General features: G+C 54.6%; 1 protein-coding gene and 1 long non-coding RNA gene across 3 annotated transcripts; both read left to right on the forward strand.

The window, feature by feature from the left end:
- The first annotated feature begins 1,351 nt into the window (after nt 1–1,351).
- On the forward strand, nt 1,352–4,142 carry LOC132658353 (uncharacterized). The gene is made up of 2 exons (XR_009597842.1): nt 1,352–1,581; nt 2,372–4,142. It is a non-coding gene; the product is annotated as an uncharacterized LOC132658353 (long non-coding RNA).
- Nucleotides 4,143–6,991: 2,849 nt separating this feature from the next.
- Nucleotides 6,992–18,014, forward strand: SCYL1 (SCY1 like pseudokinase 1). 2 transcript variants are annotated; one of them, XM_027959861.2, is made up of 18 exons: nt 6,992–7,163; nt 7,512–7,652; nt 7,864–7,986; nt 8,070–8,296; nt 8,735–8,825; nt 8,909–9,064; nt 12,013–12,171; nt 13,034–13,141; nt 14,168–14,281; nt 14,693–14,848; nt 15,337–15,525; nt 15,646–15,721; nt 15,996–16,160; nt 16,301–16,443; nt 17,103–17,174; nt 17,272–17,484; nt 17,576–17,630; nt 17,756–18,014. In XM_027959861.2, the coding sequence occupies exons 1-18, from the start codon at nt 7,053–7,055 to the stop codon at nt 17,878–17,880; spliced, it is 2,424 nt and encodes an 807-aa protein (XP_027815662.1). In that variant the 5' UTR covers nt 6,992–7,052; the 3' UTR covers nt 17,881–18,014. The 2 variants fall into 2 exon arrangements, with proteins under 2 accessions (XP_027815662.1, XP_027815663.1); XM_027959862.2 differs by having other exon boundaries at nt 17,106–17,174.
- The last annotated feature ends 12 nt before the right edge of the window (nt 18,015–18,026 follow it).

Below are 18,026 nucleotides of genomic sequence, written 5' to 3' on the forward strand. Positions count from 1 at the left end.
CTTTTCCAATAAGTTAGCTCTTCGCATCAGGTGGCCAAAGTATTGGAGTTTCAGCTTCAACATCAGTCCTTCCAATGAACACCCAGGACTGATCTCCTTTAGAATGGACTGGTTGGATCTCCTTGCAGTTCAAGGGACTCAAGAGTCTTCTCCAACACTACAGTTCAAAAGCATCAGTTCTTTGGTGCTCAGCTTTCTTCACAGTCCAACTCTCACAACCATACATGACCACTGGAAAAACCATAGCCTTGACTAGACGGACCTTTGTTGGCAAAGTAATGCATCTGCTTTTTAATATGCTATCTGGGTTGGTCATAACTTTCCTTCCAAGGAGTAAGCATCTTTTAATTTCATTGCTGCAATCGCGATCTGCAGTGATTTTGGAGCCCAGAAGAATAAAGTCAGCCACTTTTTCCACTGTTTCCCTATCTATCTGCCATGAAGTGATGGGACCGGATGTCATGATCTTAGTTTTCTGAATGTTGAGCTTTAAGCCAACTTTTTCACTCTCCACTTTCACTTTCATCAAGAGGCTCTTTAGTTCTTTTAGTTCTTCTAAAGACAGCAACTTTCTACTGTCAACCTAAGAATATATAGGAGGACTCCCTGGAATCCTTGTGTCCTAGAGGAAACCACTGGCATTCAGTATACATTCCTTCATGCTGGAGAGTATGTCCGTGCACGTTTAAGGTTAGTGGAGTTACCACCACAATGACATAACATGGATAATTTTGCCACCTGCTTTTTAATCACTTTGTAGAACAAAGCAATATTCATTGGAAGGACTGTTGCTGATGTTGAAGCTCCAGTACTTTGGCCACCTGATGCAAAGAACCAACTCATTGGAAAAGACCCTAATAATGGGAAAGTTTGAAGGGAAAAGGAAAAGGGGGTGGCAGAGGATAAGATGGTTAGGCAGCATCAACCACTCAATGGATATGAATTTGAGCAAACTCTGGGAGACAGCGGAGAACAGAGAAGCCTGGTGGGATACAGTCCTTGGGGTCGCAAAGAGTCAGACACGACTTAGCTACTGAACAAGAGCAAAGCAAAATCCTAGCACTGGTTGTGCCATTTCCTTTTGCTGGAGCCTCAGTTTCCTTACTTGTAAAAGTCAAACTAATGATTCCGTTCCAGTTATTAATTTACTGACTCTCATCTCAAAATTTATCATATTTGCCTTCTCTGTGAATATGAATCCAGGCCCTTTTCATTTTTTTCCCTTTGCCAGATGGCGGAATGTTAAATTTTGCCGGTAGAGGGCGCTAACAGTCACTGCTTGAGGAAAAGGTTTTACTTCCGGGTTTTGATGAGCATCTCGGCGCACTTCCGCAGGACGCCCAGCCTCCCCAGCTCAGCTTCCTGAGACAGCTTTTGCAGCACCGGGTCTCTGCAGTGCAGGTGGCCAGCACCCCTTAGCCCGCAACCTGGGAGGAGTGGAACACCTCTACGGAGACTCTTCATGAACAGTTTTTCCCAGCATCGTAGGGGGTGGTTTTCCAGCAAGCTTCACGGGGCGTGCACAGCATTTGAGTAACTTCTCTACTATCCAGTGAGCCCCAGCCATTCCCTCTCTAACAGGTCTGGATCTCCGCCCAGCCCTGGGGATGGGAGCTGCTACTCATATTTGCTATTCCTGTGCCCTTTAGAGTTCTCTTTACTTCTTACTAGTCAGTTCCTGGTTACCCCAACCCCCTGTAAACAATTCTTATATTAGACTTTAATAAAAGTCTTATATGGGCTTCCCTTGTGGCTCAGGTGGTAAAGAATCCGCCTGCAATGTGTGAGACCTGTGTTCGATCCCTGGGTTGGGAAGATCTGCTGGAGAAGGGAAAGCCTACTCCAGTATTCTGGTCTGGAGAATTCCATGGATTGTATAGTCCATGGGGTCACAGAGTATAAATAATATATGTTTATAAAAATATAAATATAATAAATATATTTATTTAAAATAAATATATTTATAAAATATAAATAATTCTTATATTAGACTTTAATATGTCTAATATAAACAGTTAGTAATTCTTTATATTAGACTTTTCTTGTTCAAATCACTTTGTGGTTTTTCTCTGGCACAGATTCCCTACACTGTCAAAAGATCAAATTGCAGGCAGAGTCTTTACCAGCTGAGCCACCAGGGAAGCCCAAAAATACTGGAGTGGGTAGCCTATCCCTTCTCCAGCAGATCTTTCCAACCTAGGAGTTGAACTGGGGTCTCCTGCATTGTAAGCAGATTCTTAACCAGCTGAGCTACCAGGGAAGCCCAAATAATTCTTATATTAGACTTTAAGTCTAATATAAACAGTTAATGATTCTTTATATTAGACTTTCCCTATTCAAATCACTTTTTTTTTCTCTCTGACTGACACAGATCCCCTGCGTTGTTACAAAGATCAGACGAGATCCTGCAAGGAGAGCTCCTAGCTCAGTGCCTGCCGGGCAGCGAGCACTCTCTACCACAATCATCATTTCTCCATGTCAGTACCTGTAGAGCAGCCTCTTTCTTACCAATTATTGTTGTGGTTCTATAGTATGGATGGTGTTGTGAATCACTCCATTCCTGATGGACATTTGGATTATTCCAGTTTTCCATGACTACAAACAGCCCTGTGATTGCTTCACAGAAGAGCTATCATTTATTGAGCTGCAGCAGTTGCACATATTAACTCAAGAATCCTCACAGCAGGCCTAATGTATTAGCTCCCATGGCTGCTGTAATGAAGTGCCACAATCTTCGTGGCTTAAAACAACACATATTTATTATCTTACAGTCTGGATGTCAGAAATCTACAATGAAGGTGTGGGCAGGGCTGTGTGCTTCTGAAGACTGCAGAAGAGAATCTGTTTCCTTGTCTTTTTCAGCTTCTAGAGGCCACCTGCATTCTTTGGCTCATGACCCCTTCCTCCCATCACTCCACCTTCTTGATCCGACTACTCACTGTGATTCTCCTGCCTCCCTCTTACAAGGACCCTTGTAACTGCATGAGGCTGGCTCAGATAATCCAATATACTCTCACCATCTCAAAGCCCTTAATTTAATCAAAACAGTAAAGTCCCTTTGATTGTATAAGGGAACATATTCCTGGGTTCCAGGGATCAGGATGTGGATATCTTTGAGTGGGCATTATTCAGCCTCCCACACCTATGAACTTGATACTACTATTCCACTCATTTGACAGGTGAGAAAACCAAGGAACAAGGAGAGTAATTAACTTGCCCAAAGTCACACAGCTCATAAGCAGCAGAGTTAGGATACAGGCAATCTGGCTTGATAATCCAAGCTCTAAGGATTACATGTTGCTGCTCCTGCTAAGTCGCTTCAGTCGTGTCCAACTCAGTGCAACCCCATAGACGGCAGCCCACCAGGCTCCCCTGTCCCTGGGATTCTCCAGGCAAGAACACTGGAGTGGGTTGCCATTTCCTTCTCCAATGCATGAAAGTGAAAAGTGAAAGTGAAATCACTCAGTCGTGTCCGACTTCGTGACCCCATGGACTGCAGCCTACCAGGCTCCTCCATCCATGGGATTTTCCAGGCAAGAGTACTGGAGTGGGGTGCCATTGACTTCTCCAAGGATTACGTAGCTTTGTTATAAATCTTCGCATACCTGTATAAGCATTTGTGTAGGATATATTTCTAGAAGTGGAATGACTGGGCAAATTGTTTTAACAGTTTTCGCTAATTCTTCCTTCACGACAGCCAATTATTTCCCACCAGCAGTGCCTGAAATCCTGAACTGTTACCCCAACTCTTGATGCTCTAGGGTCAGAATGTTACTTGAACATACAAAATCAAAGGATTTTTACTGCTTCTTATCAGTTTAGGGACTGAAAAGTGTTTATCTTCATGAGAGGAGAGGAACGTTCCTTAGCTAATAGTAACCAGAAAATTACAGTTGGAATAAAGAAACATCAGTTTCCTGGAGAAAAGAAAATAATTTCATTACCTTAACACACTGTAAGACTGCAAACACTGTCCTAATACTGATCATGAAGACCAGCTTCCTGTCTTCACCAAGACTTGAACATTCTGCCTTGTCAGAAGCACTGCTTCTGAGAGTTTTGTTTTCCACCTAAATGAGCTGTTTTCATCTCCCAGGTCATCTCCTGAAGATCTCTGGGTAATAAATCACTTCCTTCATTGAGCCTTTTCAATCACTCCCTTTTGGGGGGGGGCGGGGTCACACTGGTGGGATGGAGGATCTTAAGTTACCCAGAAGGTGGAACCTGTGGCTCCTGAAGTTGAAACATGGAGTTTTAACCCCTTGACCACCAGGGAAGTCCAATCACCCTTCTTTATCTTGCATCCACGCCACACGTGTTATTTATAGCTTGCTTTTCAAGGTTTTCCATTTTCCTTCCCAGTGAATGGGACCAAATACTTCACTAACCCCGATGGCAAACACTTAATATAGTTACTTTTACAGTCTTCACTTTACAGATGAGGAAAAGGAGTGAAGTGACTGGTTCAAGTTCCCACAGAAATGAGATTCAAATAGGCATCTGCCTAAAGGTGCTCCTGATCCTACCGTGTCTCCTCAGGAGCAACTGGCCTCCTGGTGTGCCCTTGAACCCCAGGCCTGACTGCCCTGGGACTTCCCTGGGTCACGGCCAAGCTTGCAGGGTTGCTTGCACTCGTGCTGACAGGTGAGGGAGGCAGCCAGCAACACTCAGGCCCTGCTAATTCCTACTGCGTGAGCCTGCAGAGCCTCAGCTTCCTCATCTGTAAGATGGGAACAATATTGGTCCCCCTCATAGGCCAGTAATGAGGAGCTGGTATTATCCCCATTTTGTAATCGGTGAAATGGAGGGGCCACACTGTGAGGACAGGCTGTTCCCTTCCTAGGCTGCTAGCCTCTGTGTGCCAAGCTCCGCTGGAGAAGCAGAGTTACAGAATCTGGGAGGCCGATCCTTTATCTGGCTCTTCTTTTGTAACTCTTCCTGGTGTCCCCTGTCCATCCTGTTGTATCTCCTCGCTGTTCTTCTGTGCACTGGGACTTTCAGATGCCCCCTACCCCTGCCCCAGCTCAGTGGCCCTGCCCTTCCTGCTCTGATTTCCTCTCTAGGTGAGGCCCCATGCATGGCACAGGACTGATGTTTGGCAGGTGCTAAGAGAACGTGCCACTAACTAAACAACACCGCCGGGCCCCTGTGTTGTTAAACCCTCCTCTCCAACTGTGATCTCTACCCCAAAGCATCACTCCAGCCCAGCCTGCCACAGTCCATCATCCCACAAACACAGTTCAGGCTTCAGCAGGGCAAAGCTCCAGACTCTGTATTCAAGCCCCCTACTTGATCCCTTTTCGTGACAAGATGCTCCCCACCCACAACGTTGCCAAGTCCATATTCACAATGTTGTCACCATCTTCCCAGGGAAGTCAGAAGACTCTCTAGTTGACATTTCTATTCTGCCTCAAGCAGCCAGCACTGTGTCTGATCATCCCTCTGAGTGCCCTGCACAAGTAGTTGGATGAGAAAAAGGACAAGACTCTGCTGAGCAGCTGCTCTGTGTCAGGTAAGGCACCCCAGTTTATAGATGGGGGAACTGAGGCTCCCAGATAATGTGAGTTCCCACAGGCAGTGATGGGGGCTGGGCCAGGATTTGAACCCAGGAAGTGGCAATCCACTCCAGTACTCTTGCTTGGAGAATTCCATAGACAGTGGAAGCTGGTGGGCTACAGTCCATGGGTTCACAAAGAGTCATACATGACTAAGTGACTAATTTTGATCAGGTTTTTTTTTTTTTTAATCTACTGATTTTAAGGGGCGTGTCCCTGGTGGCTCAGAGGGTAAAGAATTTGCCCACAATGCAGGAGACCTGGGTTCAATCCCTGGGTTGGGAAGATCCCCTGGAGAAGAGATGGCAACCCACTCCAGTATTCTTGCCTGGAGAATTCCATGGACAGAGGAGCCAGGCAGGCTATAGTCCACGGGGTCGTAAAGAATTGAACACGACTTAGCATCTGAGCAACAATAACTACTGACTTTGGCATCCCTTCCCCTTGAATCTGCTCTCAAGGGTATCCCAACCAGACATTTCATAATCAATCTCAGAACGCTTATCCAGGCTCCATAGGGTGTGGCTGTGGGTCTTTCCCCAACCTTGAGTCCCCTGAGACCTTACCTTTGGAGGAGCCCCTTGCCAGCCCAGTCACTCTTGGACATTGGACTCTGTCCAGCTAAGGGGCCAGGTCTCCATCAGTGTGAAAGGCATTTGAGCTGCTGACAGACCCTCTCTGCACAGACACTGGGGGACCTCGAGGCGATGCTGGCCCTAGAGACAGAGAGCCAAGTCTGCTGGGCTCAAGGGAGCAGGGGGCCCTCTTGACCCCTTGGCTTCCTCTGGACTTGCTGGGCTGTTCCTCCTCTACCCTTCTTCTTTCCTAGGTTCACTGCCTTTTCCCTCCCCCAGGCTCCCTCCCTTGTCCCAGGATTCCTAGACCTTCCCAGGACCTTTACTTCACTCTCTGCTCCCCAACCACGCTCCTTTTCAGAGGTCCTGCTTCCTTATGCCTCTCTCCCCTGGTCACTCCATCATTCCACCAACACGATGCCTCACTGGATTCTAGAGGTGCCCACCGGGAGGTGGGTGCGAGAGTCTGGCTTGGGGACAGTCGCCCTCCCCAAGTTTTTCCCGACTAAACACTGCATCCTTTCGTATCTGTCTGTCTATCGACTTGCTCTTCCATTTGTCTATCTCTCTGATTCCTTGCCTCGGTTTCCCTATCCTGTTTCTTCTCGAGGTCTCATCCTTATATAACGCTGGGAGGTGGACTCTATTACCATCCACATTTTAGATATAAGGACACGGAGGGGCTGAGAGTTTAGGTGACCTGCCAGGGCGGCAGACCGGGTAATTGGCTGCGCCCGACCAGTTGCGCCGAAGGTTGGTCTCCTGGTCACCCTCCGCCTCCTACTCCGCCCACCGACCACGCCCACCAACCCAAAGCCCCGCCTCATCCGGTTATGCCCCGCCCTCGCTCCGCCCCGCCCCGGCTCGGGCTGCCGGAGGACCCGGAGCTGAGGCACCCGAGGCCGCCGCGGCGGCGGGGACGATGTGGTTCTTTGCCCGGGACCCGGTCCGGGATTTCCCGTTCGAGCTCAGCCCGGAACCCCCCGAAGGCAGCCCGCCGGGACCCTGGGTCCTGCACCGCGGCCGCAAGAAGGTGAGAGCGGCCCAGCTCTGCAGGCCGCGGCCGACCTCGGTCTCGCCTAGCCAGCGCCGCCGGCTCCTCCGTGTCGCGCCCGCCTGACGTGGCTGCGGAGCTTCTAGGACTACGGGCCGAGGGAGGGGGACGGGCAGTGTCGACGTGGCGGGCGGAAGGACCGAGGGACCCACAGGCGGACCCAACCAGGGTTACGTGGGCCGGGTTCAATCTCCAAGGGCTGACTTGGGGAGAGACCCGGCCGGCGGCCCTTCCCTTCCGGCACTGAACCAGCTCCGGGGACTATCTCGGAGGTGGAGTGGTCAGCAACCTGAGGCCACAACCTGAGGCCCCTCTGCCCTCCCCCAGGCCACAGGGAGCCCGGTGTCCATCTTCGTGTATGACGTGAAGCCCGGTGCCGAAGAGCAGACCCAGGTGGCCAAAGCTGCCTTCAAGCGCCTCAAAACTCTCCGGCACCCCAATATCCTTGCCTACATTGATGGGCTGGAGGTACCTACCAGCTGCTCAGGCTACCCCACCTCTGTCCCTCACTTTCTCCCAGTCCTGTTTTCTGTCTTCCTGTGGATTTCCAACCCTTCTGCGCCAGCGCCCCCCCCACCCCAGATTTGACTTCCCCTTCTCTGCCCCTATCCCCATCATGTCTCTCATCGCTTCTTCCTCACCCCCATCCCTCCCTGATACCCTGTGTTCTCTTCTTCAGACAGACAAATGCCTCCACGTAGTGACAGAGGCTGTGACCCCGCTGGGAGTATACCTCAAGGCTCGAGCGGAGGCTGGTGGCCTGAAGGAGCTGGAGCTCTCCTGGGGGCTACACCAGATTGTGGTGAGGTGGGGGGGCAGTGGGGATGAGAGCAGGGGTAGAGGGGGCTGCAGCTACTGGACTGTGATGGATCCTTCTGCCCCTAGAAAGCCCTCAGCTTCCTGGTCAACGACTGCAGCCTCATCCACAACAATGTCTGCATGGCCGCTGTGTTCGTGGACCGCGCTGGCGAGTGGAAGCTTGGGGGCCTGGACTACATGTATTCAGCCCAGGGCAATGGTGGGGGACCTCCCCGCAAGGGGATCCCTGAGCTTGAGCAGTATGATCCCCCGGAGTTGGCTGATGGTAGTGGCAGAGCGGTCAGAGAGAAATGGTGGGTGACTAGGGGGAGTATGCCCCATCCTGCCCTATTCTGAAAGCCTCCTGTAGTCTCAGGACCCCTAGACTAGCTGGCATTGCCTCCATCCCCTCCTGCTTGGCTGGGGAGGGAACCAGGGTCCTCAGGGTGGAGCCCACTCCTCGCTCCCAGGATCCTGAGGGAGGAAGGGCAGGATAAGCACAGGCTTTGGGGTTAGGTGGTTCAGAATTTGAATGTTATGTCACTTGGGATGGATGTCCTTGTTTCTCTGAGCCTCAGTTTCCTGATCTGTCAATTGGGGCTAATGAAACCTGCTTCTTGAGGCTGATGGGATGATCAGCTAAGGAACACAGCCCAGGGTTTGCCATGCAGTGAGTGCCTGGTGCGCAGGGTAGGTTGGAGGCGTATGCTGGCAGGTGGCAGAGTCTTGAGCAGCTCTGGTCACTGCCTCAGGTCAGCTGACATGTGGCGTTTGGGCTGCCTCATCTGGGAAGTCTTCAATGGGTCCCTACCTCGAGCGGCAGCCCTGCGAAACCCTGGGAAGGTGAGTGTCCGACCCCACCTGCACCCCAGCCCCTCTCCCTCAGCCAACCAGCCACTGCTCTGACCCTGACACTTCTCCCGCAGATCCCCAAATCACTGGTGCCCCATTATTGCGAACTGGTCGGAGCCAACCCCAAGGTGCGTCCCAACCCAGCCCGCTTCCTGCAGAACTGCCGGGCGCCCGGTGGCTTCATGAACAACCGCTTCGTGGAGACCAACCTCTTCCTGGAAGAGATTCAGGTGAGCCCCTTGCCCTACCCTGGGCTCTGGCCCTACATTCCTCACCTCTGTGCACCTCCCCACTTTACAGGCTCCTTGATAATTAGACCCTTGGAGACAAGCACAGATGATGGAGCTAGGCTCTTTGGGTTCATACCCTGGCTCCAACTATTGCTTATTTAAAATACTTATCTATTTATTTGTATCTTGCGGATCTTCCATCTTCATTGTGGCATGCCAGATCTTTAGTTGTGGCATGTGGGATCTAGTTCCCTGACCAGGGATCAAACTCTGGCCCCCTGCACTGGGAGCTCAGAGTCTTAGCTACTGGACCCTCAGGAAAGTCCCTCTAGTTATTATTTATGTGCGACTTTCCTCGGCTGAAGTTCAGTCCTATTAATAGTACCTGCTTCAGAGGAGCAGGGTGAGGAGTCAGTGAGTCTGAAGTGCACAGTACAGTGTCTGGCACATAGTGGGTGTTTTGTGAGTGTGCCTGGCACTCTGTTAACTGCACACATACATTCCAGCCCTGCCCCTGATGTTGGCTGCAGGGTAGGGAGGAAGAGTCAGACCCAGACCCCTGCCCTCAAGGCTCTAGCATGGGGTGAATGATCCAGGTGTGCACCCTTGGGGACTCTCACTGGGGAAAAGGGACAGAAAACATGTGAATGAAGAAACGTGCTTCCTGGATACAGATAAGTGCCGGGAAGGAAAAGAGTGAGGGTGGGGCCTGGGCAAGGGTTCTCTCAAGAGTGACGTTTGAGCTGTGACCTGAAGGGTGTGAAGGTGGGACTCATGGGGATGGTAACTGGGGAAGAAAGTTCCAGGCAGAGAGAACCTCTTTGCGAGGAGGGAGCCCGCAGCTTAACCTCACTGAACCTCAGTTTCCTTATCTGTGTGGTGAGGATAATGGCGGTGTCTGCTGACCCAAGGGGTTGTTGTAGGGGCTGCAGAAGGGAGGCTCTGCCCCCTGCCCCGGCCTTGTGTGGGGCATAGAGAGGTGATGAGAGTCTGGAATGGGAGGGGTGACAGGGCTTCCATGGCCCTCCTTGGTCTGTGGAGTCTTGACTTAGATGGGGCTGGGGGGCCGTCAGAGGATGGGAGCCTGTGCCGAGGAGAAGGTGCTGGAGAAGTTGAGTCTTGCCGCCCCCGGGCAGTGTAGGGCAGCAGGAGGTCGGTTACACAGTGTTCTCACACAGCCGGCTTCGCCAGGCTGCCCTTCTCCTTAATGCGTGCCCCGTAGGAAACAAACTGTTTCTGGAGGGTCCCGAGGAGAATGTGGGAGGGCTGTGCCGGAGGCCCCCCCTTCCCATCAGAGAGCAGAGCGGTGGAGGAACCCAGCTGTGACTGTCGGGGCAACCTTGGATGTGGCTTGGCCTCTCTCTGGGACTGTGCTCCCCCAAACCCTGTGTCAGAGCACCAAGCCTGCCTGCCACGCCAGACTGAGCTGCTGCAGCCCAATCAGGTCCTCCCCAACCCAGGTTCGAGGTCACTTCTGGGTCAGGCAGCAGCTGTGGCCATGAGGGTACAACCAAGAGCACAAGAACTCTGGAAGCACACCGGACGGGGCTATAACACACGCCCGGCCTCTCTTGCCTGGTGACCTTGAGCCTCAAGCCTCCTCCTTTGTAAATGGGGGAATGACAGCACTTCTTTGCAGGGCGCAACACAGCAGAAGTGCTATACCACTGGGCCGCACCCTTCCTTTTTATTTATTTCTCTGTTTATTTGGCTGTGTCCAGTCTTAGTTGCGATATACAGGATCTTCATTACATCATGCAGGATCTTTCGTTGAGGAGCACGGACTCCCTAGTTGTGTGTGAGCTCAGTTGCTCCACAGCATGTGGGATCTTAGTTGCCCAACCAGGAATCAAACCCGCATCCCCTGTATTATAAGGTGGATTCTTAACCAGCGGACCACCAGAGAAGTCCCCACACCCTTCCTTGACTGCTGCTTAGCTGTGTGACTTTGGACAAGCTCCTTGCCCTTTCTGTGCCTCAGCTTCCTTGGATTATGTCATCTGTGTAATGGTTTTAGAATACAGTCTTGTTTGGCCATGTGGTCTATCTCAGGAAATGTGAGTTGTGGATAGGACAGCCTCGGGGAGATTAGAAGGATGGAGGGAGACCATTGAGCTGACGGCGTGGCCTGTCTCGGCTCAGTGAGGGCCAGATCTGGGGGTGAATGCACCTCATCCCTGCCTCCGACAGCCCGCCACGGTCTCTACCACAGAGCTGCTGGTGAGCCCAACCCAACAGGGCCCAGTGGCAGAGTAAGCCCTTATTCCCTGTTTTCTTGTACCATGTTTAAGGGTACTCATGGGTCGGTGGTATCTTCTGTGGTCCTGAGGAGCTACGGCAATACTGATGAAGGGCTTGATCCCCCAGTGGCTGCTTTCATAGCAGCAGATCAGGTGGCAGTGCCACTAACTGACTGGGCGCCTTCAGTGTGCCAGGCACTGTGCTAGCAGCATTTGTGTGCATCTTCTGGTTGAATCCTCAGAACGGTTGTGAGGCAGTACAGTTATCACCCCATTTCACAGGTGGGGGAACTTGCCCAAGGTCACGTTGTTGTTTAGTTACTCGGTCTTAACACTCGCTAGTGAAAGCCAAACTGTTAATCACTCAGTCATGTCCGATGGACTGTGTGGCCCGCCAGGCTCCTCCGTCCATGGGATTTTCCAGGCAGGAATACTGGAGCAGGTTGCCATTTTTTTCTCCAGGGGACCTTCCCAACCCAGGGATCGAACCCACGTCTCCTGCATTGGCAGGAGGATTCTTTACCACTTAAAAGCCACCTAAAGTCACGTGGCTAATAAATGGGAGAGTTGGGCTTTGAACCCAGGCAGGCTGGCTTTGCATGCTTGTTTTCCTTCGGGTAGGAGGTGACCCCATGTCCTGGCCCTTGGCTGAAGAGACCATGACCAGGCTGATTTCTTGTTCCCTGCTTCCTGCCCACTCTCCCCCAGATCAAAGAGCCAGCTGAGAAGCAAAAGTTCTTCCAAGAGCTGAGCAAAAGCCTGGACTCATTCCCCGAGGATTTCTGCCGGCACAAGGTGCTGCCCCAGCTGTTGACTGCCTTCGAGTTTGGCAATGCGGGGGCTGTGGTCCTCACGCCCTTATTCAAGGTGAGCGGGGCCTGGAGCCTCAGGACTTGTAGGGCCCGGAGACTGGCTGGGTGGTCTGGGGGCAAAAGAGAGGGCCACCCTTGCCAGCATCCTGGGAGGGGAGCCTGGTCAGGGGGACCCAAGCCCACTTGAGGAGCTCTGACATCTGGCAGTTCAGCAGGCTGTGGCCATGTGACCAGCTGTCAGGGAGACATGGGGACCTCCTGTCCTTGGTGAAGGGAAAATCTGTGCCTCCAAAATTCTTGTTCCAAAGACCCCCTTGCTACAGAGCCTACAGCCTTTCCTCCGTTTCCTCAGGACAGCCTCCCTGGTCTGACCCAGGCACTCTGGTGCCAAGGGGTCAGCTGCTTACCGCCTCGCTTTCCTTCCTCCCTCCTGACCGCTCAGCATTCAGCCTTCTTGGCTTCTTGGGACTGGATCCTCTCTCCTTCCTCAGATCCCAGCCTGCCAGTACCTGGGCATCTGCCATTCCCTGCTCAGTGGGAGAACCCTTTCCCCAAAGGAACTTGGCATGGGGGGAGGTGGGGAAGACAGCAAGTACATCCTGTGTAGCTGGGAACCCCCAGAGTTACAGGCGGAATCCTGTGTGCACATGGGATCTATTACCTGATTACAGGAAAAGGCCCAGGAGGCTTCTGCAAGCCTCCTAAGAGAGGCCTGACTCAGAAAGGGCAAGGGTAGGGCTAACTTGACATGGAGTCTGGGCAGAGGGGCTGCTGAGGAAATGCCTGCCTCATCCCACCACCATCACCCTGTTCCTACCCCGAGAAATCAGCAGGGAGCCTGAGGAAGTTCACTGAGCCCAGGGACATCATCCCACTCGTGTGGAGGTGGCTGAGCCCCTCTTCCTGCTCCTTCTCAGGTGGGTAAGTTCCTCAGTGCTGAAGAGTATCAGCAGAAGATCATCCCTGTCGTGGTCAAAATGTTCTCCTCAACCGACCGGGCCATGCGCATTCGCCTCCTCCAGCAGGTAGGGGCCGTGGGGAGAGCCTGCCCGCTTCTACTCCACCCAGACCTCACCCTTGCTGCAGGGGAGGCCCCTGCCTCACCTCCAGCCCCGGGCAGCTAACTCGAGCCCTTGCTTTGGCTACCTGTGGCCCCCAGAAACCCCTCCTCGAAACATACACACAGGTGAGGGACCAGTGAGGCTGTGCTCTCAGGAAATCAAGATCATCAGCGGGCTCGTTGGAGGCTTAGGGCATGCCCCGACCCAGGCTGCGTGGCTCAAGCGCTTCTCCCTGCGCCGCCCAGTCTCCTGGGTTCAGCCTGTTGTTCTGTTGGTCAGTCGCTGAGTCACATCCAACTCTGCAACCCCGTGGACTGTGGCATGCCAGACTTCCCTGTCTTTCACTATCTCGCAGAGTTTGCTCAAACTCATGTCCATTGAGTCAGTAATGCCATCCAACCACCTCATCCTCTGCCATCCACTTATCCTCCTGCCCTCAGTCTTTCCCAGCATCAGGGTCTTTTCCAAAGAGTCGGTGCTTCACATTAGGTGGCCAAAGTATTGGAGCTTCAGGATCAGTCCTTCCAATGAATATTCAGGGTTGATTTCCTCTTGAGGGGGGATAGCGTCTCTCTTGCCAACCCCCAGGCAGTTGGGAGCATCAGACAGGGTTGGTGGGATCGGGGATGGGGGCCACTGCGCTAGGTATCCAGGTATCAGTCCTTCTCCAACTCCAGACACTGTAGCCTCCTCCCAGCACTCCTCTAGGCAGGGGTTATACCCTTTTTATAGAAAAGGTCTGGAGGCTCCGAGAGGGCGTGTGACCATTCCGCCTGCTGAGCACCCAGTCCCTGGCTCTTCTCAGCCCCTTCGCTCGCCCCCAGCACCCTCTCCATTCCATGTGGGCCTGAGACCAGAGGCACGGTGGGGGCTCAGGAGACTCCCTGGCCAGCCAGTGCCAGGGTAGAGAAACCATGCCAGGGGTGGCCCCTGGCTCTGGGGAGCGGTGGAGGGCCTCACCGTGTTCTCATGCCCCGACCCGTGCCGCAGATGGAGCAGTTCATCCAGTACCTCAACGAGCCCACGGTCAACACCCAGATCTTCCCCCACGTGGTACACGGTTTCCTGGACACCAACCCCGCCATCAGGGAGCAGACAGTCAAGGTAGGTGTGGCCAGGCCCAGAGGGGCCACCTCTGGTTTTCTAAGGCTCACAGGGGCCTCATCAGAGGACACAGAGGCCTTGGTTTTGGTTTGTGGATCAAGCAGGGTATGGGAGGGGCAGGCAGGCACTGTTCTGCATGTGGGTCCTGGCCGTGGGTATAGCACCACAGGTGGTGGGGGGAAGAGGGTGGCTATGGCCAATAGTCCTGAGTGCAACAGACATTCACTGAGACAGGAGTGCGGACAGGGGTTCCCCTTCCAGAGCCTTCTGGGTAAGGCCCAGGAGCAGGTTGGAGGGCTCTGGCGGGTCTCCTCAGCACCCAGGGTCACTGGTGCCCTCCCAGGAGGCCCCTCCCATGTGTGGCACCCTGCCCGCTCCAGCCCACACTTTCCGCTGTCTCCCGCCCTGCAGTCCATGCTGCTTCTGGCCCCAAAGCTGAACGAGACCAACCTCAACGTGGAGCTGATGAAGCACTTCGCGCGGCTGCAGGCCAAGGACGAGCAGGGTCCCATCCGCTGCAACACCACCGTTTGCCTGGGCAAGATCGGCTCCTACCTCAGTGCCACTGTGAGTGCCCCGCACACGTGGCAGGAGTTCTGTCAGCGTCACAGCCACATCCCCCAGGGCCAGGTCCCCTTGTGTGGGGGCTGTCACCCCCCAACACACACACACACAGACTCAGGCCCTGGGTGCTCCAGTCCCCATGTCTGAAGGACAGAGTAAGTTGTGCCAGGTCACACACCCAGTAGGTGTGTTTGGAACCTGGGTCTGCCTGCCCCCTCAGGGTCTGTGAATGCAGACACTGCAGCCCCCGGGGTGCTTAGCAGGAAGGATTGAGTGGCTCAGCAGGGCAGGCAGGCAGGGAGGCGTGACCCAGCCCGGGGCAGCTTCTGCTCTGGGCCCCCCCGGTGATCTGGAAGGACAAGGCAAGAGCCAGAGTTGTCGTTAGTGATTAACTCACACTTGTTAGACTCTGGAGGCCCTGTTGGCCTCTGTTGTGGCAGTTCTGGACCCCAGGACGGACCCTATACTCAGGAGCCCTCTTCCTGCCCCAGACCAGACACAGGGTCCTCACCTCCGCCTTTAGCCGGGCCACAAAGGACCCATTTGCACCGTCCCGGGTTGCGGGTGTTTTGGGTTTCGCCGCTACCCACAACCTCTACTCGATGAACGACTGCGCCCACAAGATCCTGCCCGTGCTCTGCGGCCTCACCGTGGATCCTGAGAAATCGGTGCGAGACCAGGTGAGGCGTTGCTGGGGCTGGGCCCTGGGGCTGGGGGTCCGGGGGTACCTGGGCGCCAGCTGGCCTGGCAGGCTCACAGGAACCTTGGAGGTTCCAGCTCTGCCCCTTGCTGCCCCACAGGCCTTCAAGGCCATTCGAAGCTTCCTGTCCAAACTGGAGTCTGTGTCAGAGGACCCCACACAGCTGGCCGAAGTGGGTGAGTGGCCCACGCTCATCATGTTCCCTGTTCCTCTTGCCACTTTCTTGACTGTGGCCGGTTGTGGCCCCCGTCTGCCTGGCTGGAGTGTCTGAAGAGCCCCAGGAGACAGACAGTCGAGCACTCTTCCTGCCTCCCATTTCACAGTCGGGAGCGCACAGGCCTGGGGAGGAGGGCACTCACTCTAGGTTGCTCTGCTTCAGTTAGTGCCTTCCTATCGCCCTCCCCATGGAGGCCTGAGGTGTCTGTACCTGTCGCTCCTGCCCCTGCCCAGAGAAGGATGTCCATGCAGCCTCCAGCCCTGGGATGGGAGGAGCCGCAGCCAGCTGGGCAGGCTGGGCCGTGACGGGGGTCTCCTCGCTCACCTCTAAGCTGATCCGGGCACATCCCACGGCTGCCCCGGCCGAGACCAACGTCCCCCAGAGACCTGCACCTGAGGGTGAGAGTCCTGGACAGAGAGGGTTTGGAGTTCCCCCTAGGATGGTGGTGGGGACGCCCCCACCCCCAGCAACCTCTGCCCTGTGCTGAGACCTTCCTGGGGCTCAGTGGGTGGGAACTCAGCGAGCCTCTGCTCCCCAGGACTTCCTGCCCCAGCCCCCACCCCTGTGCCTGCTGTGCCTACAACCTCGGGCCCCTGGGAGACCCAAGAGGAGGGCAAGGACACAGAAGAGGACAGCAGTGCTGCTGACAGATGGGATGATGAGGACTGGGGCAGCCTGGAGGTGAGGGGCCGAGGACTCCCTCGGGGACCCAGCTGCAGGGCCACAGACTGCCATTTGGGGAGCTCTCATGGGCTTGGCCGGAGTCAGATCTGTCCTCATCTGCAAGTATCCTAAGCAGGAGTCACAGAGCAGCCATTGTGGGTCAGAGCCGACAGCTGAGCCCCATCTCAACTCCAGAAATGAGAGGCCAAGCTGACGGTGGTTGGGTCTGCCCACTCCTCTTCCTCGCTCCCCTCCACGGCCCATCCCTCCTATGGCCTTTCTGGGGCCCACCCTGCCCTGTGATCAGCAGAGAGAGGTTATGCTCAGGCCTGCAACCAACCTGTCCTCCCTGAGGGTAGGTTCAGGATGGGCTGAGGCCAGAGTGGGGCTGTCCTAAAGGGAATGGGGGGCAGAGCTCCAGTTGCCAGCAGTCTCTGCCCCTGAGGCCGCAGGCAGAGGTGTGGAACTCAGGATCTCATTCCCCACCTCACAGAGGAGTGACAACAGGCCTGGTTCAGCGTGTCCAGTTTATTGATGGGACACAGGGCCGAGGAGAAAATGAGATGGAAGACGAAGAAAGGGTGGCGCCCATAGCTGGGCAGAGACTGGGGGGCTTCTGTGGCCTTTCGGGTGGAGCAAGAGGGCTCTATGGTCGTGCTTTCCTCCCCACCCTGCAGCAGGAGGCCGAATCTGTGTTGGCTCAGCGGGATGACTGGAGTACTAGGAACCAAGCCAGCCGGGCTGGGCAGGTGAGCTGGGCAGAACAGAGCGTGTGTACGGGGGAGTGGGGTGCCCCCTGCTCCTCCCTCCCCTTCTCTAGCACTGTCTCCGCCTCCTCTTCTGCAGGCCAGCAACCCTGGCCACAGATCCCAGGAGTCAGACTGGAGCAGTTGGGAAGCCGAGGGCTCATGGGAGCAAGACTGGCAGGAGCCAAGCCCCCCGGAGCCACCCCCTGAGGGCACACGGCTGGCCAGCGAGTATAATTGGGGTGGACCGGAGCCTAGTGACAAAGGCGACCCTTTTGCTGCCCTGTCAGTGCATCAGGAGGCTGGGGCGCAGGTACTGGTGCCTGTGCAGTGGGAGGGTGCAGACCTGGGGTGGACCTCAGCTGAGAGTAGGTCTCCACTCCAGCCCACACCTCCCTTTTCAGTCAAGGCGAGACTCCTGGGGTGATGACAACTGGGAAGGCCTGGAGACCGAGAGCAGTAAGTGTTTCTCCCCAGCCAGCTGGCTGATGGCCTGGGCCTACCCTCCACCGGGGCAGGCATGGGAAGGAAAGCTGAGACCCAGGTTGTCCTGACACCTTCAGCCCTCCCCTTCTTGTTCCCAGGACAGGCGAAGGCGGAGCTAGCCCGGAAGAAGCGCGAGGAGCGAAGGCGGGAGATGGAGGCAAAACGGGCTGAGAAAAAGGCAGCCAAGGGCCCCATGAAGCTGGGAACCCGGAAGTTGGACTGAACTGTGGGTGTGAGCCCTTCCCCACCTCGGGGGCCCCACAGATGTATTTATTGTACAAACCATGCGAGCCCGGTCAGCTGGCCAGGCACATCTCACATGTACATAATCAGAGCCACAATAAATTCTATTTCACACCTGTTGTGCTG

Source organism: Ovis aries, chromosome 21, assembly GCF_016772045.2.
Source record: "Ovis aries strain OAR_USU_Benz2616 breed Rambouillet chromosome 21, ARS-UI_Ramb_v3.0, whole genome shotgun sequence".
NCBI lineage: Eukaryota > Metazoa > Chordata > Mammalia > Artiodactyla > Bovidae > Ovis > Ovis aries.

Excerpts from the sequence above, each read along its gene's own strand:
- SCYL1 (XM_027959861.2), top strand. The coding sequence starts at position 7,053 with ATGTGGTTCTTTGCCCGGGACCCGGTCCGGGATTTCCCGTTCGAGCTC. Across the intron at positions 14,282-14,692 it reads TCAGGGAGCAGACAGTCAAG|TCCATGCTGCTTCTGGCCCC; the intron begins GTAGGTGTGGCC and ends CCCGCCCTGCAG. Across the intron at positions 15,722-15,995 it reads CACACAGCTGGCCGAAGTGG|AGAAGGATGTCCATGCAGCC; the intron begins GTGAGTGGCCCA and ends GCCCCTGCCCAG.